Source organism: Cnephaeus nilssonii (genome assembly GCF_951640355.1).
Source record: "Cnephaeus nilssonii genome assembly, chromosome: 5".
Taxonomy (NCBI): Eukaryota; Metazoa; Chordata; class Mammalia; order Chiroptera; family Vespertilionidae; genus Cnephaeus; species Cnephaeus nilssonii.
In genome coordinates, this window is record NC_137076.1 from 19,832,519 (window position 1) to 19,854,422 (window position 21,904).

General features: G+C 52.9%; 1 protein-coding gene across 1 annotated transcript; it reads right to left on the reverse strand.

Annotated features, from left to right (window-relative positions):
- Window positions 1-209: 209 nt before the first annotated feature.
- Window positions 210-19,723, reverse strand: RAB8A (RAB8A, member RAS oncogene family). Its single transcript, XM_079772327.1, has 8 exons — window positions 19,566-19,723; window positions 14,594-14,654; window positions 12,770-12,830; window positions 9,277-9,354; window positions 7,739-7,828; window positions 7,089-7,154; window positions 5,594-5,644; window positions 210-1,548 (listed from the first exon to the last, which is right to left on the reverse strand). Exons 1-8 carry the CDS (start codon window positions 19,687-19,689, stop codon window positions 1,456-1,458), a joined length of 624 nt encoding a protein of 207 aa, XP_079628453.1. The 5' UTR covers window positions 19,690-19,723; the 3' UTR covers window positions 210-1,455.
- Window positions 19,724-21,904: the final 2,181 nt, after the last annotated feature.

Below are 21,904 nucleotides of genomic sequence, written 5' to 3' on the forward strand. Positions count from 1 at the left end.
CTTTATTTCCCACGCCAGCCTTTGGATAACGGTGTCATCCCAGAGCCTGGGGCACACACCACCTCCACTTGGATCCTGTCCAGACCTGAGGCCCCTGCTGGCTGGGCTGTGTTTTACATAACAGGCCTTCTGCGAACCTACCACCCAACGCCGGGCCACATCTGTCCACCCACCGAAAACTGTGGATATAAAGTCTGAGAACTTTAAAATGAGCTTTAACTTGTTTTCCTTAAGTGTGTTTATTGATGTAAACAGCATGTTAAGAGATTCCAGGAACAGACTATGGCTGGTACATTGGTTTTAATTCAAAAAAGACATTTCGACGCCAGTGGCTTGGGTGGACAGCAGCTTGGGGTGAAGTGTAAGAAAAAGAAATATAAAGGCTCCCTCGTGACACCCCTCGGACCTGGTGACCTGGTCTCAAATGCACCCTCTATGGGAAGGCAGAGCTGTCAAAACAGAACCAACGACAGCAGTTAAAAACCATCGCCTGGGATGCTTCATGCTCTCGACCACAGATGCATCCGAGTCCCTGGTCACCTGGGTCTGCCGCTGGAAATCAAAGACGGAATCACTTCATGGCACTACAGATCTGGAAAAATAAAAATCTCAGCTAGAAAGAACGTCCGGTTTGGACACTGTGGGGGTGGGGGCTGTTTGGGGGCCGAGAGGCCAACGCCTTAATTGCGGGTGATCTGTGTGTGGTTGCAGTTTTGGGGTCACCCGTAGGATGTATGGTGTCCCCTCGGTGATCAGACAGGGACTGCCGAGGCCCACTGACCACGCCCGAGGCCTGACTGAATTACAGACCAAAACCCGGTTGTGGGCAGGCGAGGCCCTCCCCTCCTCCTTCCTTCTGAACGCTTTACACAGGATTTCCTTAATTTGTGCTTCCCTTTGGTTTGAGAGTCAAAAAGAAGAGGGAGGGGAGAAAAGAAACATAACGGTTTTTGTCACTTGTCCAAAAAGAGAGAAAAGGTGGAAGTGGGAGTCAGACGTGTCGGCGATGCCTCCTGGGCCGAGGGGTCACCGCACTGAGGGTGCGAAGCTCAGCGCTCCTGGAACCATCACTGGCCTTTGGGAGCCGTGCTTCTGCGCCAGGACGGAGACAGGCTTTGCAGTGGAATTTTTGTTGTCACGCCCCAGAGATGGAGGCCCACCATATTGGTCACGGTTTGCTGGTCATGTCATGTCCATCTTTCTCTCCAGATACACGATGCATGGGCCAGTTTGGTGGACATCACAGGAAAAATAGCAAATTCTTAACTTATTCCATCTCCAAAGTTGAAAAAGATCAAAGTTACTAAAATAAACAATTTCTCAATTGTGTTCTGGTGGCCCTGGGCCCGGTGGCCGTGGCAGGGGCATTGGAGGGGGCCCCGGCTGAGTGAGGGGCTCACTCAGGACAGGCACAGTCAGCTCGGCGGAGCGAGGCTCAGAGTAAGGCGGCGTTCCTCACAGAAGAACACATCGGAAAAAGCTGGTCTTCTTCTGCTGGTCCGGGGTGATTTTGACTCCCTGGTTGCTCCCCTGGGGGCTGTTGCCTTCCTGAAGTCACAAGAAGTTTTCTGAGGTTATGACTGAGCATAAGCACTATGTCTCTTAACCAACCAGCCATTTAACCAAGGAACCATCTAATCACCCAACTGCAAGTCAACCCATCCCCTCCCGTCCACCATCATCCATCCATCCATTCACCCCCTTCCATCCAACCATCCAACTGCAAGTCAACCCATCCCCTCCCATCCACCATCTTCCATCCATCCATTCACCCCCTTCCATCCAACCATCCAACTGCAAGTCAACCCATCCCCTCCCATCCACCATCTTCCATCCATCCATTCACCCCCTTCCATCCAACCATCCAACTGCAAGTCTACCCATGTCCTCCCGTCCATCATCATCCATCCATCCATTCACTCCCTTCCATCCAACTGCAAGTCAACCCATCCCCTCCCGTCCACCATCTTCCATCCATCCAACCATCCAACTGCAAGGCTATCCATTTCCTCCTATCCATCACCCATCTACCCAATCATCCATCACCTTCAACGATTAATAGATTCATCCCCTTCCAACCACCATCAATCTATCCCCTTCCAGCCAACCAAACATCCATCTATCCACCCTCTTTCTTCCTTCCCCTTCAAACTAACCACCCACCTGTCTATTCTCTTCCTTCTATTCATTCATCCCCTTCTTATAAATCATACATCTGTCCGTTCCCTTCCATCCATCCATCCAATTATCACTTCCAACTGACAATTCATCTTACACAAACCCAGAGATAATTTATTCTATTACCCACCAACCCTTCCAACCATCATTCATTCTTTCAACTTATTCACCTATTCATTTACCCCTTTCCCTTCATCCCCTCAACACCTTTCCATTTATTCTCCCTCTCACTCTTTTCCCTATTTCCTTCTCTCCATTCACCCACTCTTCCCTCCTCCTTTCTACCCCTACTAGTGAGGCAGTCAAGGGGCAGCCAAATGTCCTTTGGAATTTGGGGGTTGGGGGTGCTGAATTCAAGGTCCCAATTCCACTCACACCTGGATGGTCTCCATGTCTCTGTGGTAAGGCTCTGACTTACCACTTTTCCCGCGGTCTACCTTTCATTCTGCTGTGGGTGGTATAAACTAGAAACCTTAACCTTGCCCACTCAAGGCTTACTGAAAACACACCAGTGCCCCACACTGCTCTCAGAGGACTGTCCCTTCTGTCAAATCTGTCACCCAGCATCCAGAGCCTCTGCCAGCTCTGGGAATGTAAATCTTATTTTCTCCCAGGTCATCCTGTTTGGAAAGGGTCAGCCCCCTTTTCTTTGATGAATTCTTTTTCATCTTTCAGCTCTTAGGTAAAAAAAACCCCTGAATTTACTTAATAACTCCTGAATGCCTATGCTGTGTCAGGCACTTTTGTGGGTACTGGGCATGCAGTGGTGAAGAACCCCCTGCCTTGGGAAGCTCACACTGGGGACGAAAATTATGTGGTAAACAAAAAAGCAGTGATTTCCCACATGGTGAGGAATGAGAGAAAAGGCAGGGCAAGAGGTGGAGGTGTGCTGTGATGGTGATGTCAGAGACCTTATGAAGTAAGGCAGTGAGACCTGGGACAGTCCAGGTGTGTGGTCAGCAAAGCAACGGCCCCCAATGATGTCTGCACCCTAATCCCTGGAACATATGAGTATGGCACCTGCTATGGCAAGAGGAACTTTGCAAATGTGACTCAGGTCAGATGGGGCGAGCATGCGGGATCATCCGGGTGAGCCCTATTTAATCCTGTGGATCCTCAAGGCAGAGGAACCTTCTCAGCTGTGGTCCAAGAAAGAGAGGTGATGGCAGCAGGGTCCAAGATGGCGGAAGTGGTTCTAAGGCTTGGGATGCAGTGCCCTCTAGAAGATGACAGGCAAGAAAATGGATTCCCCCCTGGAGCCTCCAGAAATGAATTCAGCCCTGCTGACACTTTGATCTCAGCCTGGTGAGACCCATTTCAGAATCCTGACCGCCAGGACATTAAGATAATGAATGTGTCTGGTGCAAGCTGGAATGTTTGTTACGAGAATTTGTTAGGACAGCCCTAGGGAACTAATGGGGAGGGGAGAGGCGCCTCAGGTGGAGGGAAGGAAACCCAAATAAACACGGGGTGCTTCAAGAACAAGAAAAGGCCAGCATGGCTGGAGCACAGGGGGTGACAAGGTGAAGCAGTGGCAGCAGCCAGTGCATGAAGCCCAGGTGGCCTGGCACGGCGTGTGGAGTCTGCTCTCCGTGCAGTGGGAAGCACTGGGTTGTGCTGGGAGGGAAAATGCCAGAGGTCTGGGAGTGGGTTGGGCATCAGCAGAGCCCGCCCTTCTGTGACACTTTCAAGAGAGAAGAAAGGGTGGGCCGAGCTGGCTGTCAGTGATGATAAAGATAAACATGAACTTGTCCTGGTAAGATAAACAAGTCCCAGGGGATCTAATGAAGAGCACTGTAATCAGAGTCAACAATATTATAAACTTCCAAGTTGCTAGGAGACTAGATCTTAATTGTTTTCAAGACAAAAAAGAAATAATAATTATGTGAATGTGATAGAGGTGTCAGCTAAGGCTACCATGGTAATCATATTGCAACATATTAGTGTATCATGCTAACATTGTATAGCTCAAACTTACATAATGTTGATATCAGATATATTTCAATTTAAAAAAAGACACATATAAAATAGTATGGGGCTGCAGTGCTAAATACAAACAGAAAGATGGTAGGAAATGGGTGATTTGCAATTCTGTTAAAAAAAAAAAAAAGAGAGAAATCGTAAGGCTGTGTACCAGTGCTTCGTGATCTGAGCCCTAATAAATATGGCACATTCTGGAGGCAATCAACAGGCCAGTATCAAAAATATGGGCCAAGTGTCACTTCGATGTTCAACGTAACTGCAGTGGGCAAAACTGAGTCAGAAGGACCGTTAAGAATCAAAAATTCACCATTATACTCAAGAGAAAAGCAGGTCCGTTGTAAGAAAAGTACACTGTGCCCGGCTGACCTGGCTCAGTGGTTGAATGTCGCCCTATGAACCAGGTTTGATTGCAGGTCAGGGCATATGTCTGGGTTATGGGCTTGATCCCCAGTGTGGGGCGTGCAGGAGGCAGCCAATCAATGATTTTCTCTCATCATTGATGTTTCTATCTCTCTTCTTCTCTGAAATAAATAGAAACATATATAAAAAAAAAGAATAGAAAAATAAAAGTACACTGGTTTACATGGACTGTTTCCCGTTTTGGCCAAAGAGCTGCTATTAAATCCATCTTGTGCCTCGTGATTTAATTCATGGTATCTTAGAATTATAAAAATACACGTATTTTTAAATCAGGTGTGACCTACTTGAACGGCATTTTGTGCTGTGTGTGCACTCTGTGTGATGAGACCTAAATGAGCCACAAGTAGAGCGCTGGAGAGCGTCACTGGCTGGGAAAGAGTGGCCACTGAATGAGGCTCCCAGGCAACACTCACAACAGCATTTAGGCGCTGAACATGCCCGAAGTACAGCTGAGATTTCAGACTCGACCAAGTAAGTATAATTATGCTGAGTATTAAGGACCATGAAATGCTTGTGTGGTGAGCAAAAAAGCCAGAAACAAATGAAAGGGTGGATAAGAGGGACTCAAGTAGGACCTCCTGGAGGCCTCAGAGCCCTGGACCTACTATTAAAGGTCATAGAGCCATCACAACCTGCCAAATTTGGAGCTGGTGGGGGAAAAAGGCTATCACCTGCCAGACTTGTCAGGACGGGTGCTGCTGGGGGCTGTCAGGGTTGGGAAAGGCCATGTGTCCCTTGCTAGCCAGTGCACTCAGCAGGCAGGGCCTTGTCTGCCTGGACACAGCCTAGAGCTGAGCAGCTCTGAGCCACAGAGAGAGAACAAGGTAGATGAGCATGTCTGGGAGCCGATGCCCCAACCCCAACTGCTACCTCTTCCCCCTTCCTAGCCACCTCAACTGGGTCTGGCTGGGCCCTGACGCAGGATCTGTCTGGGCTGAACCACACCACTGAGGTGGAAAACGGCAGGCTCCAACAGAGAAGCATTCAGGGATGAGGAAGGACACACACTCACCAATTTTTTGTCCATTTTTGCTTTGATGTCTCTGGCGAGAGTGAAAAATGCCTGTGAAATAAGCACGTTGTTAGTACCCCAGCAGCAGGAAGCAGATGGGGGCTTGCTGGTTCCCGGGTGCCACTATGGAATGGGGACGGTGGGACAGCGAGGTGGGGGTCTCAACTGTCCAGCCCCATCTCCTACCCCCACCCGCCAAGACTAGCACTTCCCCTGAGCCAATGACCGTGGGAGCTGAATCAGCCTCGACTGGTCAGGGAGAAAACTGAGGCTCAAAAGGACGAAGTGACTTGTCCCAAGGCATCTAGAGGTTAACTGACCAATCTGGAAGAATCCAGGAGGAGAACCCATCCTGGACTCCTGTGCGCTGCCTACCTGCTTTGCCCCTTTTCTAATGGTCAGGGGCAGGGTAGAAAGACAAGCAGCTCTTTGGCCAAACAAGCTTCATTTTGGGTCCCTGCCTGGCAGAGAGGCCTGGAAGGGCTGGGATGGGGTAAAGGGTTGTCTTCCAGGGATGGTTTGACCAGAGGCTGCAGCCTCTGTTGCGGTCTCCTAACCCTTTCCTCCCTTCCCTCGTCTGCTCTTTTGAAGAACACTACAAACCACACCCTAGCCCCTGGGCCTCACACAGAGACTTGGCCTCAGCACTTGCACCTAAGGGGCTACTTGTTTGGTGGGAGGAGTGGAGTCTCAGCAAACACCTATGTGATGTGGACAGTTCTGTCATGGAGCGGGGATGGGGGTGCTGGGGACCCAAAGTGGTAGGCCTAAGGTCTAGGGATGGTGGAGACTTCCTTGGGGAAGGGCCACTGGGGCCAGGCCCTGATGGAAAAGGGGGTGTGAGGGAAGGGACCGTAAGCCAAGGCTTGGAGGTGGCCTGGATGAAAAGCGGTTGGCAAGGCCTGATCTCTGGGCTGCACACACAGCTGGGGCGGGCCTTCTAAGCCAGGTGTAGGGGGTTGAAGTTGGGAGTGACATGGATGGTCCGTTTTGGAAAGATCACTGGGGTGGTGGGGTGAAGAGAAGGTAGGTCAGCTGCAAGGCTGGCGTCGCGTGTGGAGAGGGGAGGGTGGCCTGGGCCAAGGCTAGGCCAAGGCTCCCTACTTCGTCTGGGCTTGTGACCAGGATGTCTATGTGGGTGGCGTGGCCCAGAGCACCTACCCGGGGACTCTCAGTTTCCCCATCTTTGAAACCCTGCCTATTTCCCAAGGCTCCCTAAGAGCCAGTGAGAAAATATCCTAGGTGCCCAGCTGGGGCCTCCACCTGCTAACATCAGAACATGGGGCGGGGAAGGGGCAGGGAGAGGGGGATAATACCCGGGGCCAGCTGGGCAGCTCAAGGAGCCTGGCAAATGCCCTGCCCAAGAAGTGCCTCTTGGACAGATGGCCAAGAGGACAGCCCATAGCCTGTGACCAGACCCTGTGGCAGAGTCTTCTCAGAGGGTATAGACCAACCCTCAGCCTGAAGGGGCTAGGGCTGTGGGCCTGGGACTCACGTTCTCCACATTGATGTTGGCCTTTGCACTGGTCTCCATGAACTTGATTCCATAGTCCAGGGCCAGCTGTGAGGGAGGGAGACATATACGCACACACGTCAGCTGCCAGGTACACCTGACCCCCAGGAAGCACCCTAAATTGGAACAGTGATGGGGAGTCCCCAGATGAGCTGGGTACTGTGGGTTTGCTCCCTGGAGTCACCAGTGGACAGCAGGTGGTGACTATTCATGGCAGGACCATGGCTCCATTCTCTGCTCGCGGTGGCCTCGATGGGTTCCCATGAGACACCATGCAGGAACATGCACAGCACAGCTTAGGAGCCTTCACTGCTCACAGTCTTTAGCCTGAAGCCTGGCTGGGCATGTTTTTCCCACTCTCTCTTCCCTTGGCATGTGCCCCACTGGGCGACCGACTTGTCCCCTTTTGCTCAGCAAAGTCCTGCATTCTGGGACCCCCAGTCTCGGACAAGCAGAGATGGTAGGTCATCCTATGCTCATGCAGATTCTGAGGGGTTTAGCAAGCGATCAAGGAACCTTGGGGAGGGGGGACATGAAAGGGCAGGCCTCCATGCAGAGAACCCTAAAACCCTGAGGTCCCTCTGCCCTGAGGTGCCTGGCAATACCAGGCCCAAGCTGGCCTCCATGCCCACCTTCTCTCCCCGTTCCTTGGAGACTTGTCTCTTGTCGTTCACGTCACACTTGTTCCCAAGTATCATCTTTTCAACATCTGCAGAGGCATGCTGGGGGAGAGGACAGACAGAGGTGAAAGGTGCAGTTAGACGGGCTCACAGGTCAACCTGTGGCCTGACCCCTGAAATCAGAGTGGTAGAGTCAGGATTGCTAGGCACACCCTTGTGCATATGACAAGCTGAAGTTCAGAGGTTGAATAACCTGTCCCATGTCACACAGCCAATGCCAAGTCTAGGGTTCTGGCTGCTTCTCTGACCAAGTGCATGCTTTCTACCTGCTGAGGATGGCTTCTCTATGGGCTGCAATTACCAGGCTCCTGTGTGTGTCCCTGGGAACCCAGTGGGGTCTATGGGAGGTACCCCTGCCAGGCTCCTCTGCGGGAGTGGGGCGGGGAGAGAGGCAGCTGCTATCCTGAGAGCTTCTACCCTACTCCAGCTTACTCTCTTTGGGCTCTGGAAATGGGCCATGCCTGGGGTGGTGGCAGCTCTGATGCTTCGCCGTCACCTGGAATTCCTTTAACTCTGTCCCACCCGCCCCTCCTCCGTGCAGTGGCCCTGCTTCCTGGAGACCCGAGGCACTGGATAGGACCTTCTTTGCTGCAGCTCAGACCTGATCTCACCAAAGTGCCCTGCATGGTTCCCCGCCTAACTTCCTGCCAACTGGAAGGCCCTCTCGCTTGCTGGCCAGAAACGCAGCTTCCACAAAGACCACCGTGCGTGTGGGCAGTTCCTCCCCCTCAGCCAGGCACAGCCGACTGACAGCAAAGGCGAGCTGCTGGGGTGGAGGCCCAGTGCAACTGCTTACGTATAACCATTGGATCAGCAGTGAGTGACCTTCTGCTGTGGCAGTCCAGGAGGGGAAAGTCCTCTGGCCACGCCTCACACCCAGTGCCCCACCTAGTGAGTCATCAAAAGCTGCAAGCGCCTCGGTCCAGGAAGGCTATGGGGTGAGATAAGCTCTTTGGGGAGCAGAAAGGTGACGACACTGGCTTTGGAATGTGGAGCTGGGGCTGGCTACCTTCCCCTCCCTTCGTGGTTCAAGGTCTCTCTTCGAGCCAGCTGTGGTCTGTGCGCTGCTGAACCCGGGGAGCTCACACCAACTCACACCCCACTCTGCTGTGGCTCAAAGTCACCTGATACAGCTTCTCACCACACCCTCCAAAGACAAAGGTCATGCCAATTCTAGGACCTTTCTTTTCTAGAAAACACCAAATGCTCACGGTGACTGAGAGTTTGGGTGACTTCTTCTCATCACCAAACTCAACAGCCCAGATGGGGAAATGGGCTCTGAGTCACTCTGTGACCAGGCTAGGGCAGCGTGGTCTCTAGGGTTGACTGCCTGCCTGGGTCCCAGCCCCTGCTTGGGCTACATCACTAGCTATGGGTCTCTGGACAAGTTCCTGTGGGTGGCTCTGTGCCTAGTGATCTCACCTGTAAACCAGGGGGCTCCAGGGTGAGAACTGAGGAGAAGCAAGGTGGAAGTTTCCCTTAAGCCTTACCTCCTCAATGTTCCGAATCCAGTTCCGGATGTTGTCAAAGGACTTCTCGTTAGTGATGTCGTAGACCAGCATGATGCCCTGAGCAAGGGGAGACAGGGATGCGTTCTAGAAAAGCTGTGAGCTGAGGGGGAGACCCAGTGAGGCAGGGCAGCAGGGACCCTGACATGACACCTCTCCCTACAACTCTCTACTCTCCATCACTGGGGCTCTTCCTCTGCTGGGCTCCAGCAACAGCCTATCCCTGGTCTCCCAGGCTCTAGTCCTGCCCCCTCAGCCACCAAGGTGACCCTTCACCCCTAGACCAGATCCCACCGTACCCATGCTCATAAACGGCCTTGCTGGCTCCTCACAGCAGGTAAGTACACCCCATGTGCCCCGGCAGCCCCTGAGATCCTGCTGACCTCCCAACTTCACATCCTGCAGCTCCCTACCCTCTACAGTGTTCCACAGCCCTGTACTCCCCCATGCCAACCTTCACTGTGCCTGGCTTCCTTCAAATCCTCACTCATCCCCCTGCCCTGGCCCAAGTCACCTCCTGGGTTCAGCCAATGCCACTTCCTCTGGGCGCTTCCTATGTGCCAGACACTGCAGTGGGGTCTCCCTAAAGCCTCACAGGCCTGGGTCAAGTGGTCCCACTATCCTCCCCACTCTGCAGATGGGAAACCTGAGGTTGTGGGATGACAGGGTTAGGTCCCTGTCTCTGGCCCCACGAGACAGTAAAGGGCACAACTGGGTTCTGAACCCTGGGCAGTCTGATCCTGACATCCCTGTGCCTTCCAGCGACCCCACCAGAGTGGGGGCTGGCTTCAAGCACAGGCCGGCAGCACTCAGGCCCAGGGGTTCCATAGCCAATGTGAGTGCCTAGGTACAGTCCATGGGTCCCCAAAGAGTCACAGAGTGACCTTACCTCCACCTGAGCCCATGATTTCACCATCATGTGAGGGGCAAATATCCCTGTTAGTTGGAGGGGAAACTCAAGCACGGAGGGGAGTGACTTTTAAGGTTTAAGCCCACACGGGGCTAACCCTGAAGGAGCTGTGACACTGGCTCCCGTGAGGGACCTCTCTGGGCCCTCCTCAGCACCAAGCGACACCCAGGCCACCCTCGGTTGTTCCAGACATCTTGAAGGGCATCCACAGCAAACCAGCCTGCAGCGCACTGCAATCCCCCTGTGCAGCCCAGCATCTGGGCTCAAGCTGTCCTGCTCAGGTCAGCTTGCTCCATTCCCTCACACCACCTGCTCCCAGGGCCCAGCCCGGCGTCCACAACCTCTGGTGTGGCCAAGACCTTGTCTCTGAGGCGGCCTGAGTTTGCAGAGTAAGAAAACGAGGCGTATGCACTGGGTGGAGAACCTCGGGGACGAGGGTCACCATGGAGACAGGGCAAGAAAGCCACAGCACTTCCAAATCCCCACCGTGACCGTAAGGATACCCACAGTGGCCTTACAGCCTGCCACAGCCATGGTCATGACCTCTCGAAAATACCATCTGGGTCCTCATTCTGGGGTTTCCTGAGGAACTGAACAGACTGCTGACGGGAGGCCTCAGAGATTTTAGAGGACATGATATCTGCCTCCCCCCAAGGCCAGCGTGAGAAGAAGATGCTGGTAGGCAGACTCTGAGTCGAGCATAGTAGGGGGTCTCTGCTCAGAGGCTGCACTCCTGCCATCAGGGGCAGTGAGGACTTTTCACCTCCTTATCCAGGGACTGGCCCCTCTGATGGCCTAGGATTCTCACTGCCACCAAGAAGTTGGCACCACAGGCCGATTCCAAGGTCCTGGATTTTTACCTATAGGTGTGTGTGGGGAGGGGAGGGGGTGGTGAAGAGGGCAGCGGATAGAGCTATCAGGAAACAGCATCAGTACCTGGAAAACATGATGCCACCCTATTCCAGGTCCTCCCTGAAACTCCCCTTGGGGCTCCTAGCGATCATTTTCCTGGCCCCCATCTGGGCACAGTTCCCCATAGCTGTTTGCAGGCTCACAACAGGACACCAGACATCCAATGTTCCCATTTTCGAGGCCCCATGGGCTAGTACCTCATGGACAGAGAGGGTGAAGGGGCAGCAGTGGTGGCAATGCTCTCTGCACTGTCCTGTGAGGTTTCTGCTTGGCCACATTCGGCTCTGGGGCACCTGAAATGTGGCCAGTGAGACGGTGGAGCTGGAGTCCTATTTTAACCGATAAAAATTCAAAGAGCCACATGTGGCCAGTGGCTTCTGCATGGTTAGCGCAGGTCTAGGAGGATCACAAACCACCATCGTCTTGGAGCTGGACAGTGCCTTACAGATGGCTCAGTCCAGCTGGCCAGGGGTGGGCTGAGGGTGTGGGAGCTGAAGAGCCTGCTAGGACTGGCCCAGCCATGTACTTTCTGCATGAACTTAAGTCAGGCATGCAATGGCGCCAAGCCTCAGCGTCCTCATCTGTATAACGGGGATAACGTGCCACCCACACTCAGGGGAGACAGGGAATTATGGCCACGACCTGGAAGGACAGGGACTACTTGAGACCATACAGAAGGTCCCCCAGGGACCTGAGGGCCCCGCCCCACCAGAACACAGCAAGGTGAGGGGAAAATTAGTAAATTAATTTTAATGAGGAGAGCTAAGGTTGCAATCTTTGTGATTGAGTTTCTATTATGTTTCAGACGTTGTGTGGGACACGCTAAATACTTAATGCCTCCATTCATTTTTGCAGTCCACCACATTTCCTGAGCTCCCACTGCATACTCAGCACTGTCCCAGGCACAGGGCATATGGCAATGACCATGGAAAGGGCAGGGTGTGGTAGGATCCTGAAATGGAGAGATGGCCACCTATCCTCCCGGCTGTCTGGGACATAGTCTCATTCTCTGTTCCACTTTGCAAGTAAGGAGATGAAACTCAGAGGGTGACCCAGGTGCTGAGCCAGGTCCCGGGGGTCTGTGTCTGCTCCTGTTGGCCCCTGAGCGCCCATCTGTACATACCTCACACATGCATGACCTGCTCAGAGCCCCCATGGGTCTCCCCCTGCATCCAGTTCAAGCCTGGCCTGGAGAAGGCGCTCGGTAGAAATATTTGAGGGATGAACCAATCTTCTGATCACGTCACCCTGCCTCAGCCGCAGCCAAGAGCCCAGAACAAGTCAGCTCCTGGATCATCTTCAAGTTTTCAGTAGCAAATTCCACAGAGACTAGCACGGGCTGAGTGAACGCTCCTAAGTGTTGGGACATGCCACCTCCGATTTCACTGACTTCACCTGGAAGAACCGGCTTCCTGTGCCTTCCTTCATTCCCAAAGAATTAGGTTTCCTTAAACCCTGCATTGTCTCTGAAGCCACAAGGGATGTATGTGTATGGGGGAGGGGCACACAGCCTTTTCCTAAAACTAACCCAGGACTAAGGACCCCCGAGGAGCCAGATCATGGGGCCCCTCAGAAACAGCCAGGTTTTGGTTTCCAAGCAGTGACTTTCACTTTTACTTAAACAAGCAAACAAACAAAAACACCAATCCATACCATTGCGCCCCTATAGTAGGCTGTTGTGATCGTCCGAAACCGTTCCTGGCCAGCTGTGTCCCTAAAGACGAGAAGGAGAAGGGATATTAGCGACACTGTCACAGTGAGGACGAGGGGCATTTAACGGGTGGATGCCTGGCTTTCTCGCGGGCCAACTCTGACTCACTGTCCTGCAGTGGGCAGCACGCCTTATTCTCCCTATTCTTACAGAGAAGGAACTGTGACTCACACAGGTGAGGAACCTGCTGATGCCTCCCAGCTGGGGACACAACACAGCCACCTCTGCTTCCTGGGAATTCACCCTGGAGTTTCTGGGTCACAGAAGAGCCATGGTTGGATGTTACTATTTGTGCAAATCTGGGACCACAAGTGTGGAAGGGGCTCCTCATGTGGCATCGGTGACCTCAGTGGGGACTGAGGAGGCGCTTTCACACATCTCGGTGGAGGCCAGGGAGAAAGTCCTTCCTCACTGACAGGCCTGTGCCCAGCCCAGCTCCTGGCATGGACGGTATTCAGCGCTGGGCTTTAACAGATCGGTGCAGAACCAGGGCCATGTTTTTTGTCTCTGGACCCAGGGTTCCTCCTACAACTCTGTACCCCCTCAACCTCCAATCTCAGGAGGGATCTGCATGCCTAGTCATGTGGGGCTAAGCTGACTTTCGGATGCCAATAGGGGTGACATTTGTGCTCAATCATTTTATTCTCAATCATGGCCTAGTCTAGAAGTTTTAAGAAAGTCACTAACCCCACTGGGATTGCTAAGAGCAGAAGCAAGAAGACAAGAGGAAAGGAAAGTGAAACTCTGTTTGCTGATACAGTGTCACTTTGGACTTGGGCACCAAGGCTGCTGGGGAACACAGGGTGGAAGTGGAGGAACTTGTATGGCTTACAAAGTGATAACTTACAAGGTAGCCAGAGCTGAAGGCTAGGAGCTCTGCAGGATGGGCAAGGCTTTAGGCCTCATCCCTCTGGTTCTGAAATCAGATTCAGAGGTGAATGCCATTGAAGTTGAGAGGGACTATGAAGCAAGCTGGGGTGATGCTCATGCTCTGAGATTTGAGGATAGGCGGGATCAAGCTGTGGGGGGAAGGGGTCAAGCTGTGGGGGGAAGAGGGCAGCTTTATAGCCTATCTCATGGCACTCCCTCCCACCCAAAGGCGCTCTCACGGACCGAAGGGATGGTGCCACCTTACAAAAAATTACTTTTCTTTATTTTGGTCAGGGCTCGTGCTCCCCCCCGCCCCAAGTGATGTGGCTGCAAAACAGGGCTCCCCTACATCTAGCCATCTGAGCTCAGCCTGAGCTCCCAGGGCTGTGGGCTGCAGACCAGCATCAGTGTCAGGGACTCACACTTCCCTAATTTTATGTGGCATATAAGCCAGCCCCAGGTGAGGCCTGGCCTCAGCTTATTTTTGGTTCTGGGGTTTCAGATCTGCCTAATAGGAAATGAGGCCTGGGTTGCCCTGGGAAAGAAAAGAGGAAGCAACGCAGGCCTTGCTCAGTGAGCTGACAGGCTCAGAAGGAAATGCCGGCCGGGGTATTTTGTCCTCCTGGTAGCTTCTACCACTGCCAGGCACAGAGGGCTCTCTCCAAGTTCAATGGGAGCAGGCCCCTCTGAGCTAATGGGGCTTGTAGCTATGTCCCCAGAAGGTGCTGACATAGACTTCAGCCCCAGCAGCCAGCAGAGGACAGTTCATGAAGCTTCTGAAGAAAGTATCCAGGCTGGGCACAAAGAGATGGAGGCCGTGGTCACAGGGAGTGGGAGGGGACACCAGGGGCTTCTGCTTGAAGTGTTCTCCGGGTGAAGACGGTAATGACTCTTACCATATCTGTAGTTTAATTCTCTTGCCATCGAGCTCTATGGTCCTAATTTTAAAGTCAATTCCTGAAAGAAAAGGAAAAAAAAAAAAAAAGGCACATCACTGTCAGCCCATTTCGTAAGCTGCATTGGAGGTGGGCACCTCCAACCTGTGCAGGTAACAGCTGCCATGGCTAGTGCTGGGCACACAGGATCTTGGAACCCTCACAACTGCCTGGCAGCTGGCAAAGATGGTAGGCAAACTAGGTAACTCAGGTGCCAAAGCTTTGTTCTCTTCCCTCTGCCACCAGGCAGCCTTAAGGAGTGGGCCCAGCAGAGCCCTTTGCAGGCCAGAGACCCACACTTCCAACCACCCCGCCCCTGGGCCTCCAAGCACCCAGGGCAATAGGCCCCAAGATGCCCCTGATACAGGTAGGCTCAAGCTTTTGCACATACTGTTCCTTCTCTGTGGTCCCCATCCTGCCCACCTATCAGCTTGGCAAACTTCTCTCTCCTTTAAAAGCCATTTTAAGGTCACCTCCCAAGAAGCTTTTCTGACCCTGCCCTCCTCTCTCCCATGTACCTCTCTCCCCAGGACCGGGGCCTCTCAACTTCCTCAGCTGCTCTCCAGGCTCCCACCATTGCTCCCTCAGTCCCTTCCCTAGCTTTTAAAAACACAAACTCAACCACATCACAAAGCAAACCTCTGCTCCAAACCTTCCAGTGGGTTTACCAATAGATGAATGGATAAACAAAATGTGGTCTATGCATATAATAGAACATTACTCAGCCATGAAAAGGAACAAAGCACTGACATGCTACAACAACAGAGATAAACTTTGAAAACATCATGCTGAGTGGAAGAAGTCAGACACAAAAGGCCACACAGTATATGATCACATTTATATGAAACTAGAGACCCAGTGCACAAAATTCGTGCTAGGGGATGGGGGGGATTCCCTCAGCGCGGCCTGCACTCTCTCACAATCGGGGACCGCTGGCTCCTAACCACTAGCCTGCCTGCCTGCCTCATTGCCCTTAACCCCTCTGCCTGCCTGCCTGATCGACTCTAACCACTCTGCCTGCCTACTTCATTGCCCCTAACGCAGGCGTCCTCAAACTACAGCCCGCGGGCCACATGCGGGTGTTTTTGCCATTTTGTTTTTTTACTTCAAAATAAGATATGTGCAGTGTGCATAGGAATTTGTTCATAGTTTTTTTTAAACTATAGTCCGGCCCTCCAACGGTCTGAGGGACAGTGAACTGGCCCCCTGTTTAAAAAGTTTGAGGACCCCTGTCCTAACCACTCTGCCTGCCTGCCTGATCGCCCCTAACTGCCTTTGCCTGGGCTCCTGCCGCTGTGGCTTCGTCCGGAAGGATGTCTGGAATGACATCCGGAAGGTAGTTCAGCTGTCTGGTCTAATTAGCATATTACGCTTTTATTATTATAGATGTTTAGAACAGGCAATTCCATAGAGACAGAAAGGAGATTAGCAGTTGCCAGGAGCTGTGAGAGGAATGCGGAGATGGGGTCCCATTGGTAGCGGGTAGGGTGGTATTGTGACCAAGGGGTTTGGGGTCTCTTTTTGGCATAATAGAAGTGTTCTAGAGGCGATGGTGATGGTTCCACAACTCTGTGAAAGCCACTAAATTGTACACTTTAAATGGATGAGGTGTATGGTTTGTAAATTATATCTCAATAAAACTGTTACAAAAACCCAAAACACCTTCCCACCATGACCTCAGCCCCAGAACACAGGAAAAACAGCTGCCTGTCTAACCTGCGCACCTCTCCGCATTCACAGCTCATGCGCTCCTTGCCAGCCGCGGGGCCACGCTGCCCACCTGGCTGTTTCCTAACCCTAAGCATACTCTAGCCTCAGGCTTTCCCTCTTGCTCTTCCCTCCCTTGGAACGGTCTTTCCTTCCACGGTCACCTGGCTTCCTCCCTTCCCTCCACTCAGGTTCCTGTTCAGGTCACCTCCTCTGGGGAGCCTTCCTGACCTTCCTTATTCTCTCTCTCCTACCTGCTTTTTCTTTTTTCATGCGCTTATCCCTGACATTGTCTATTTGGTTATTTGCTCCATGAAAATGAGCAGCAAAACCTGCTGATTTGAATGGCCGCTGTGAGGGGAAACAGCCAAACCTACCTCTGCCTCTGTGAGTTTGTTCTTAATCTCTGCCTGTGAAGCCTTGAGGCTCAGGCCTGACTTGAACCCTCAGAATCCATTAGGACAATGCTAATTCCATCCCTGCTCGCCTCAGGATCTGTCCTGGGGACCACATAGACTATAAGCCTGCGCTTAAAGTGTGCCCACTAGACTATAAGCTCCAGGAGAGCAGAGACTCAAAAGTTTTATGACTGCATATCCAGTGACAGTGTGGCAGGGGCTGAATGTGTACTTTCTAGAAGGCAACTGCCCAGTCCTGTACACACACCTTGACTATAGACCGTGTTACAGTGCTGCCTCCCTCTGATTCATTCGAGTCATCTCTCCAGCCCCCACACGGAGGTGGGTGCCTGGCATGCAGCAGGCGTCAGGGAAAGATGACTGAATGAAAGAATTAAGAGCAATGGGATCTATGTGATGCTCCATGGTTTACACAGCACGTTCCCCTGTCGTCTCTCTCCTTGAATACATGGATGAATAGGGTCCGGAGGAGGTGGTGGGGTGAGCCAGGCTAGGGAGAACCAATTCTGGTAGCCACGGGGCCAAGTTCACACCACAATCGATGGAGCTTATGAGAACAGGCTTTGGCAAAACATAATCTGCAGAAAATGAACAGCCACTTCATCTCTGATCTATAAAGAAAACCCAGAGGTACACTCACTGCCAACAGAGAATCCCCATAATGCATTAGGTTGCATTTCAGGACTAAGCATCCCAGTGACATCCCTTCCTAACACCCCCACCCCCATCACAGATGCACTGGGACCTACGAAATCAAGAAATCACCATTCAATCGACAGAGTACCATATCACTGTCCTATTCTCCTCCTGGGTTTTATTAACACCAAACTTAATTAGGAAGTGTAAAGTTTACAAGGCCTAAGAATTATGAGGCTATAACTTCAAGGTCAGAATTAAATGAAACTTTCCTAGAAGACACAGACCTGCAGGAAGGCTACACGTGTCACGAGGGAAAAACAGCAGGAGGGAGAGATCCTGGTTCAAGTGCCTCCTCTAGTCTCCTAGGTGACCTTGCCCAAACCATGGTCTCTTCTGCAAGTGGAGGCCTGTCTCCTCAGAGCCCTAAGTGCCAGCCTGGATTTTCTGGTCACGAATCGGAAATCAAATAAAAAGCACACCCCTAAACTGATCTTCCTAGTGCTTGTGCTGAACAGGAGGTTTCTGATACTGGGGAACTGAGATCTGCGTTGAGAGTGACCCACAGCTTGCCAGGTGTTAGCATCACTTCCTGATTGATGGGGGCAGAGGGGTTATACCAAAGGTTGACTTTGGAGTGGGAGAGGGGAAGGAATCAGAAACACTTGTGCCCTGGGGAAGAATGCTGTCCGCCAGGCAATGGGGACAATCTCCTAGTCATGGTCTAGTTCTGGTCCTCAACCACCCAGGGCACGAAGCAAGGCAGAGAGCATCACTCCTACTCGGGGCTCAGAAAGGTGAAGTGATGGTTCAAGAATGAACAACAGCTGGAAATCAGGCATGAAGATTTCCTCTACTTGGCACCTGGCACCTAATTTTGCCAAGTGCGGCTCCGGGAGGGGGGCACTCAGCGGCTCACTGTGGGGGTCAAGAGATGACGTGACTGGGTTTAAGTCACACAGGGGTAGGGCCGAGCCTGTTTTCTCCATTCAGAAACAATTCCTGGGCTTGGCAACTGTTCTTCCACTCCCCCACTGCCGAGCAAGGCGGCAGAGATCCGTGTTACTCCCAGGTCCAAACTCCTCACGTGGGCAATAGCTGTTTTATGGTGTGGGGAGAAGCCAGCTCCACTTTTGTGGCTATCAGAACTGAAAAGCGACAAGTCAATTCCGTTCAGCCACAATGTGGGCTGGCCTTGCAGGAAATGCTATTCTGCAAAGTGACAACCGGTGTCCTGGGCCTAGCGATAGGGAAGTCGGGCTGTCTGTGGCAACGGCTGATTCTGGTTTCTCACTGAGACTTTTATCTAGCATCTCTGTGGGGATGACAGGTCCCGGGGAAGGCAGCTGTCACTTGCCATTGCTGTGACCCGTAAGTGGGATAGAGAGGCTCTGAACTCCCTCTCGGGAAGAAATTCACCCATGGGGGGGAGAAGGGTCTTAACCCCTGAAGGGGTAAGAGCAGAGGGCAGAGCAGAAGAGATCTGGGTTAGAGTTCTGGCTCCAAGGTGGATCAGCTGTGCCTGTCTTGTGCTCTCACTCTCTGGGATGCCTGAGCTTTGAGCTTTGGGGTCAGACACCCATGGATTCAAATCCCATCTCTGCCACCTGCAGACTATGACCTTGGGCGAGTCCCACACCTCCCTGAGCCTCAAATTCCGCATCTGTGAGATGGGCTCATAACAGACCTACCACAGAGGATCATTGTAGAATGTGATAATGAACATAGAGCGCCTGGCACACAGTAAATTCTTAATAAGGTTAGGTGTCACGGGCCTTTTCCCACAGCAACTCCTTATGCCTCAATTTCACTTCTGCAAGACGGGGACCCTTCCTGCAGAACAGCTTCTTTAAAGAACAGCTTCAAAGACTGCTGTGAGGACCGAACGAGATGACAGGCGCCAAGACCCTAGCCTAGGACACATCTTCCCCGAAAAGCAGGCTGGGGGTTGGGCCTCAGTCTTCGCATCTGCAAAATGGGCACTTGGTCCTCTTCATGGCCCAGGAACCCCCCGAACGGCGGCGGAGGCGACTGCTCTTCTCCCCTCCGAACCCCTCGACCCTCTCAGATCCCTGTGTCCGTCCGGCTCCGCCGCTCCCTCAGCCCAAGCCTCTCAGGGGCGCGCCCAACCCAGGCCTCCGGCGACCCCGGCCGCTCCCCGGCCCCATTACCTATGGTGGAGATGAAAGTGGAGTTGAAGGCGTCCTCGGAGAAGCGGAACAGGACACAGGTCTTCCCCACCCCCGAGTCCCCGATCAGCAGCAGCTTGAACAGGTAATCGTAGGTCTTCGCCATATTACACTCTCTCCCCGACGGGAAGTGCGGCCAGTGCCTCGCCACTGGCCGCTGTTCCCGTCCATCAATGCCCAGTTCGCCTCCCATTGGCTCCCAGCCTTTGGCGCGTCACCGCAGCCTACGCCCGCCCCTGCGCCCCGCCCGTCGCGGAGAGACTTGGGGAAGGGGCGAGCGGGGCGCGGAGCCGGAAGCGGCCCCAGAGCGCCGCTCATTGGCCGACGCTCGAGACAGGGCGGGCTGCGATTGGCCAGCGGTGAGGAGTCTAGGGGCTTCAAAAGAAGACCAGGACAAGGGGCGTGGTCTCTCGGGTCCCGGCTTTCTTTCCCGGACTCTCTGGAGGCCCCGCCTAGCCCCCCAAGCGAGGCGGGGAGCTCGCTGGGATCAGCGCCAACGGCTCCGCGCCCCCGCAGCCCGGGGAGGGGCCTGGGGAGCTTGCGCACGCGCAACAGGGAAGCCGTTAGGTGCCAGCAGAGGGCGCACGTGCATGGGGTCTCTGGCTCCCGCCTTCTCGGCCCGCGCAGGCTCAGTAGGCTCCGGGAAGAGCGCGGGAAGGCCTGTTGACTTCGGTGGTGTCCTCTGGAGGCCTCCGCTTCAGGCAGGGCAGTAAGCAGGCCAGGGAAATCCGAAGAGGAAAGGAGAGTAGCGGGGCTCGTCACAGTCGAAAGGAGCCTCTCCCCCTTATTCTTACCCCCCCCCCCCCGCAAAGTATACTCCGGGATCTAGGCGATGGCCAGGGGACCGATTTAAAGCTACCCAGGCCTTCACCAGCTGAGCTTGCAGGGACAATTCAGGATGGCCCTTGGATCTAATTAGAGGTTGTCCAGGACATTCTCTGCCTTCAGTTTTACCCTGTGTTAGAATTGCTGGAGGAACGCATGAGGCCAAAAGGAGTGAAGAATTATAAATTTACTAGAGGCCCGGTGCACGAATTTGTGCATGGGTGGGGTCCAGCAGGCCAGCCCTGATCCTGGTGAGGATAGTTGGCCGGTGGCCCTGCCCCCTGGTCAAACTCCTGGTTGAGGGGACAATTTGCATATTAGCCTTTTATTATATAGGATTAGGTCATCTGTATACCCAGATGGGCTGAGCCCCAAAAATGGCACCAGCCCCCAAAGACAGAGAGTCAGAGGTGTTTAAAGGGCTCTAGGCTGGCTTTTTCTGGACGGAGAATTCTCTGTGCAGGTCTGGATTCGGGAAACTCCGCAGAGGAGAGATAATGGTCTTAGCAAGTGGAATGTCCATTGTGAAGTGGCCTAAAGGTCAGTTCCCAGGGGAGGGGGTATCGATTCGATTTTTTTTTATCAGACCTAACACCCTGGCGCTTCCCTGCCCAAACCTAGTCAGCCTTTTGGAGCTCAGAACCCGCCCAGTAGGTTAGGATAGTGAGAATTACAGTTAGTATTTAGGAACGTTGGTTTTGTGCCCACCAGTGTTTGTGGAAACAGTTATAAAAGAAAACCATATAAAACGTTTAATCCCCATGGCAACCCACTGAGGTAGGTACTACTATTCAACCACGTTTTGTTTTGTTTGTCTTTAAATCCTCACCCGAGAATATTTTTACCATTGATTTTTAGAGAGTGGAAGGGAGGGAGGAGGTGAGAGAGAAACAGCCACGTGAGAGAGACACACATCAGTTGGTAGCCTCCTGCAAAAACCCCCACCAAGCTGGGGATCAAACCTGTGACACTGAGCCAAAACAGCCAGGGCTGATTAACCACATTTTATGGTGAGAAAACAGGCCAGAGGGGCTAAGTGACTTGCCCAGGCCCCAACGTGGGAAGCTGGATTTTGAATTCAGACCCAAAAGCTGCAGAGGCCAAAGTCTTCATCACTAGGGTTTCCTGCTTCTCAAAGATGGGCCGTATTCCGTGTGTGGGTGGCTTCACCACTTGGTGTCACTCTGGGGCATCAGAGTGGTTTCCAAGAGATGGTCTCGGGCTCTCCTCCCTTGCACTTCAGCCCATTCTGTTCATCTTGTTTAGGAAAAGCTTCAACCAGAGTCATAGACCACTCTGTAGGTTTCAGTCCCCATGGTATTTGATGCTATTGACCACCTTACTCTGGCAATTCCTTTTCTTGGCACTTTCCCCATTTTATTTGCCTGTTTCTTCACCTGCCACCTACCACACCCCTTCTCTGGGTGCTGCTTGTCAGATTCCCTTGCAGTCTCTGGGGGTGGGGTGAGGTCTCTACCTGTTCCCTAGATGTCCAT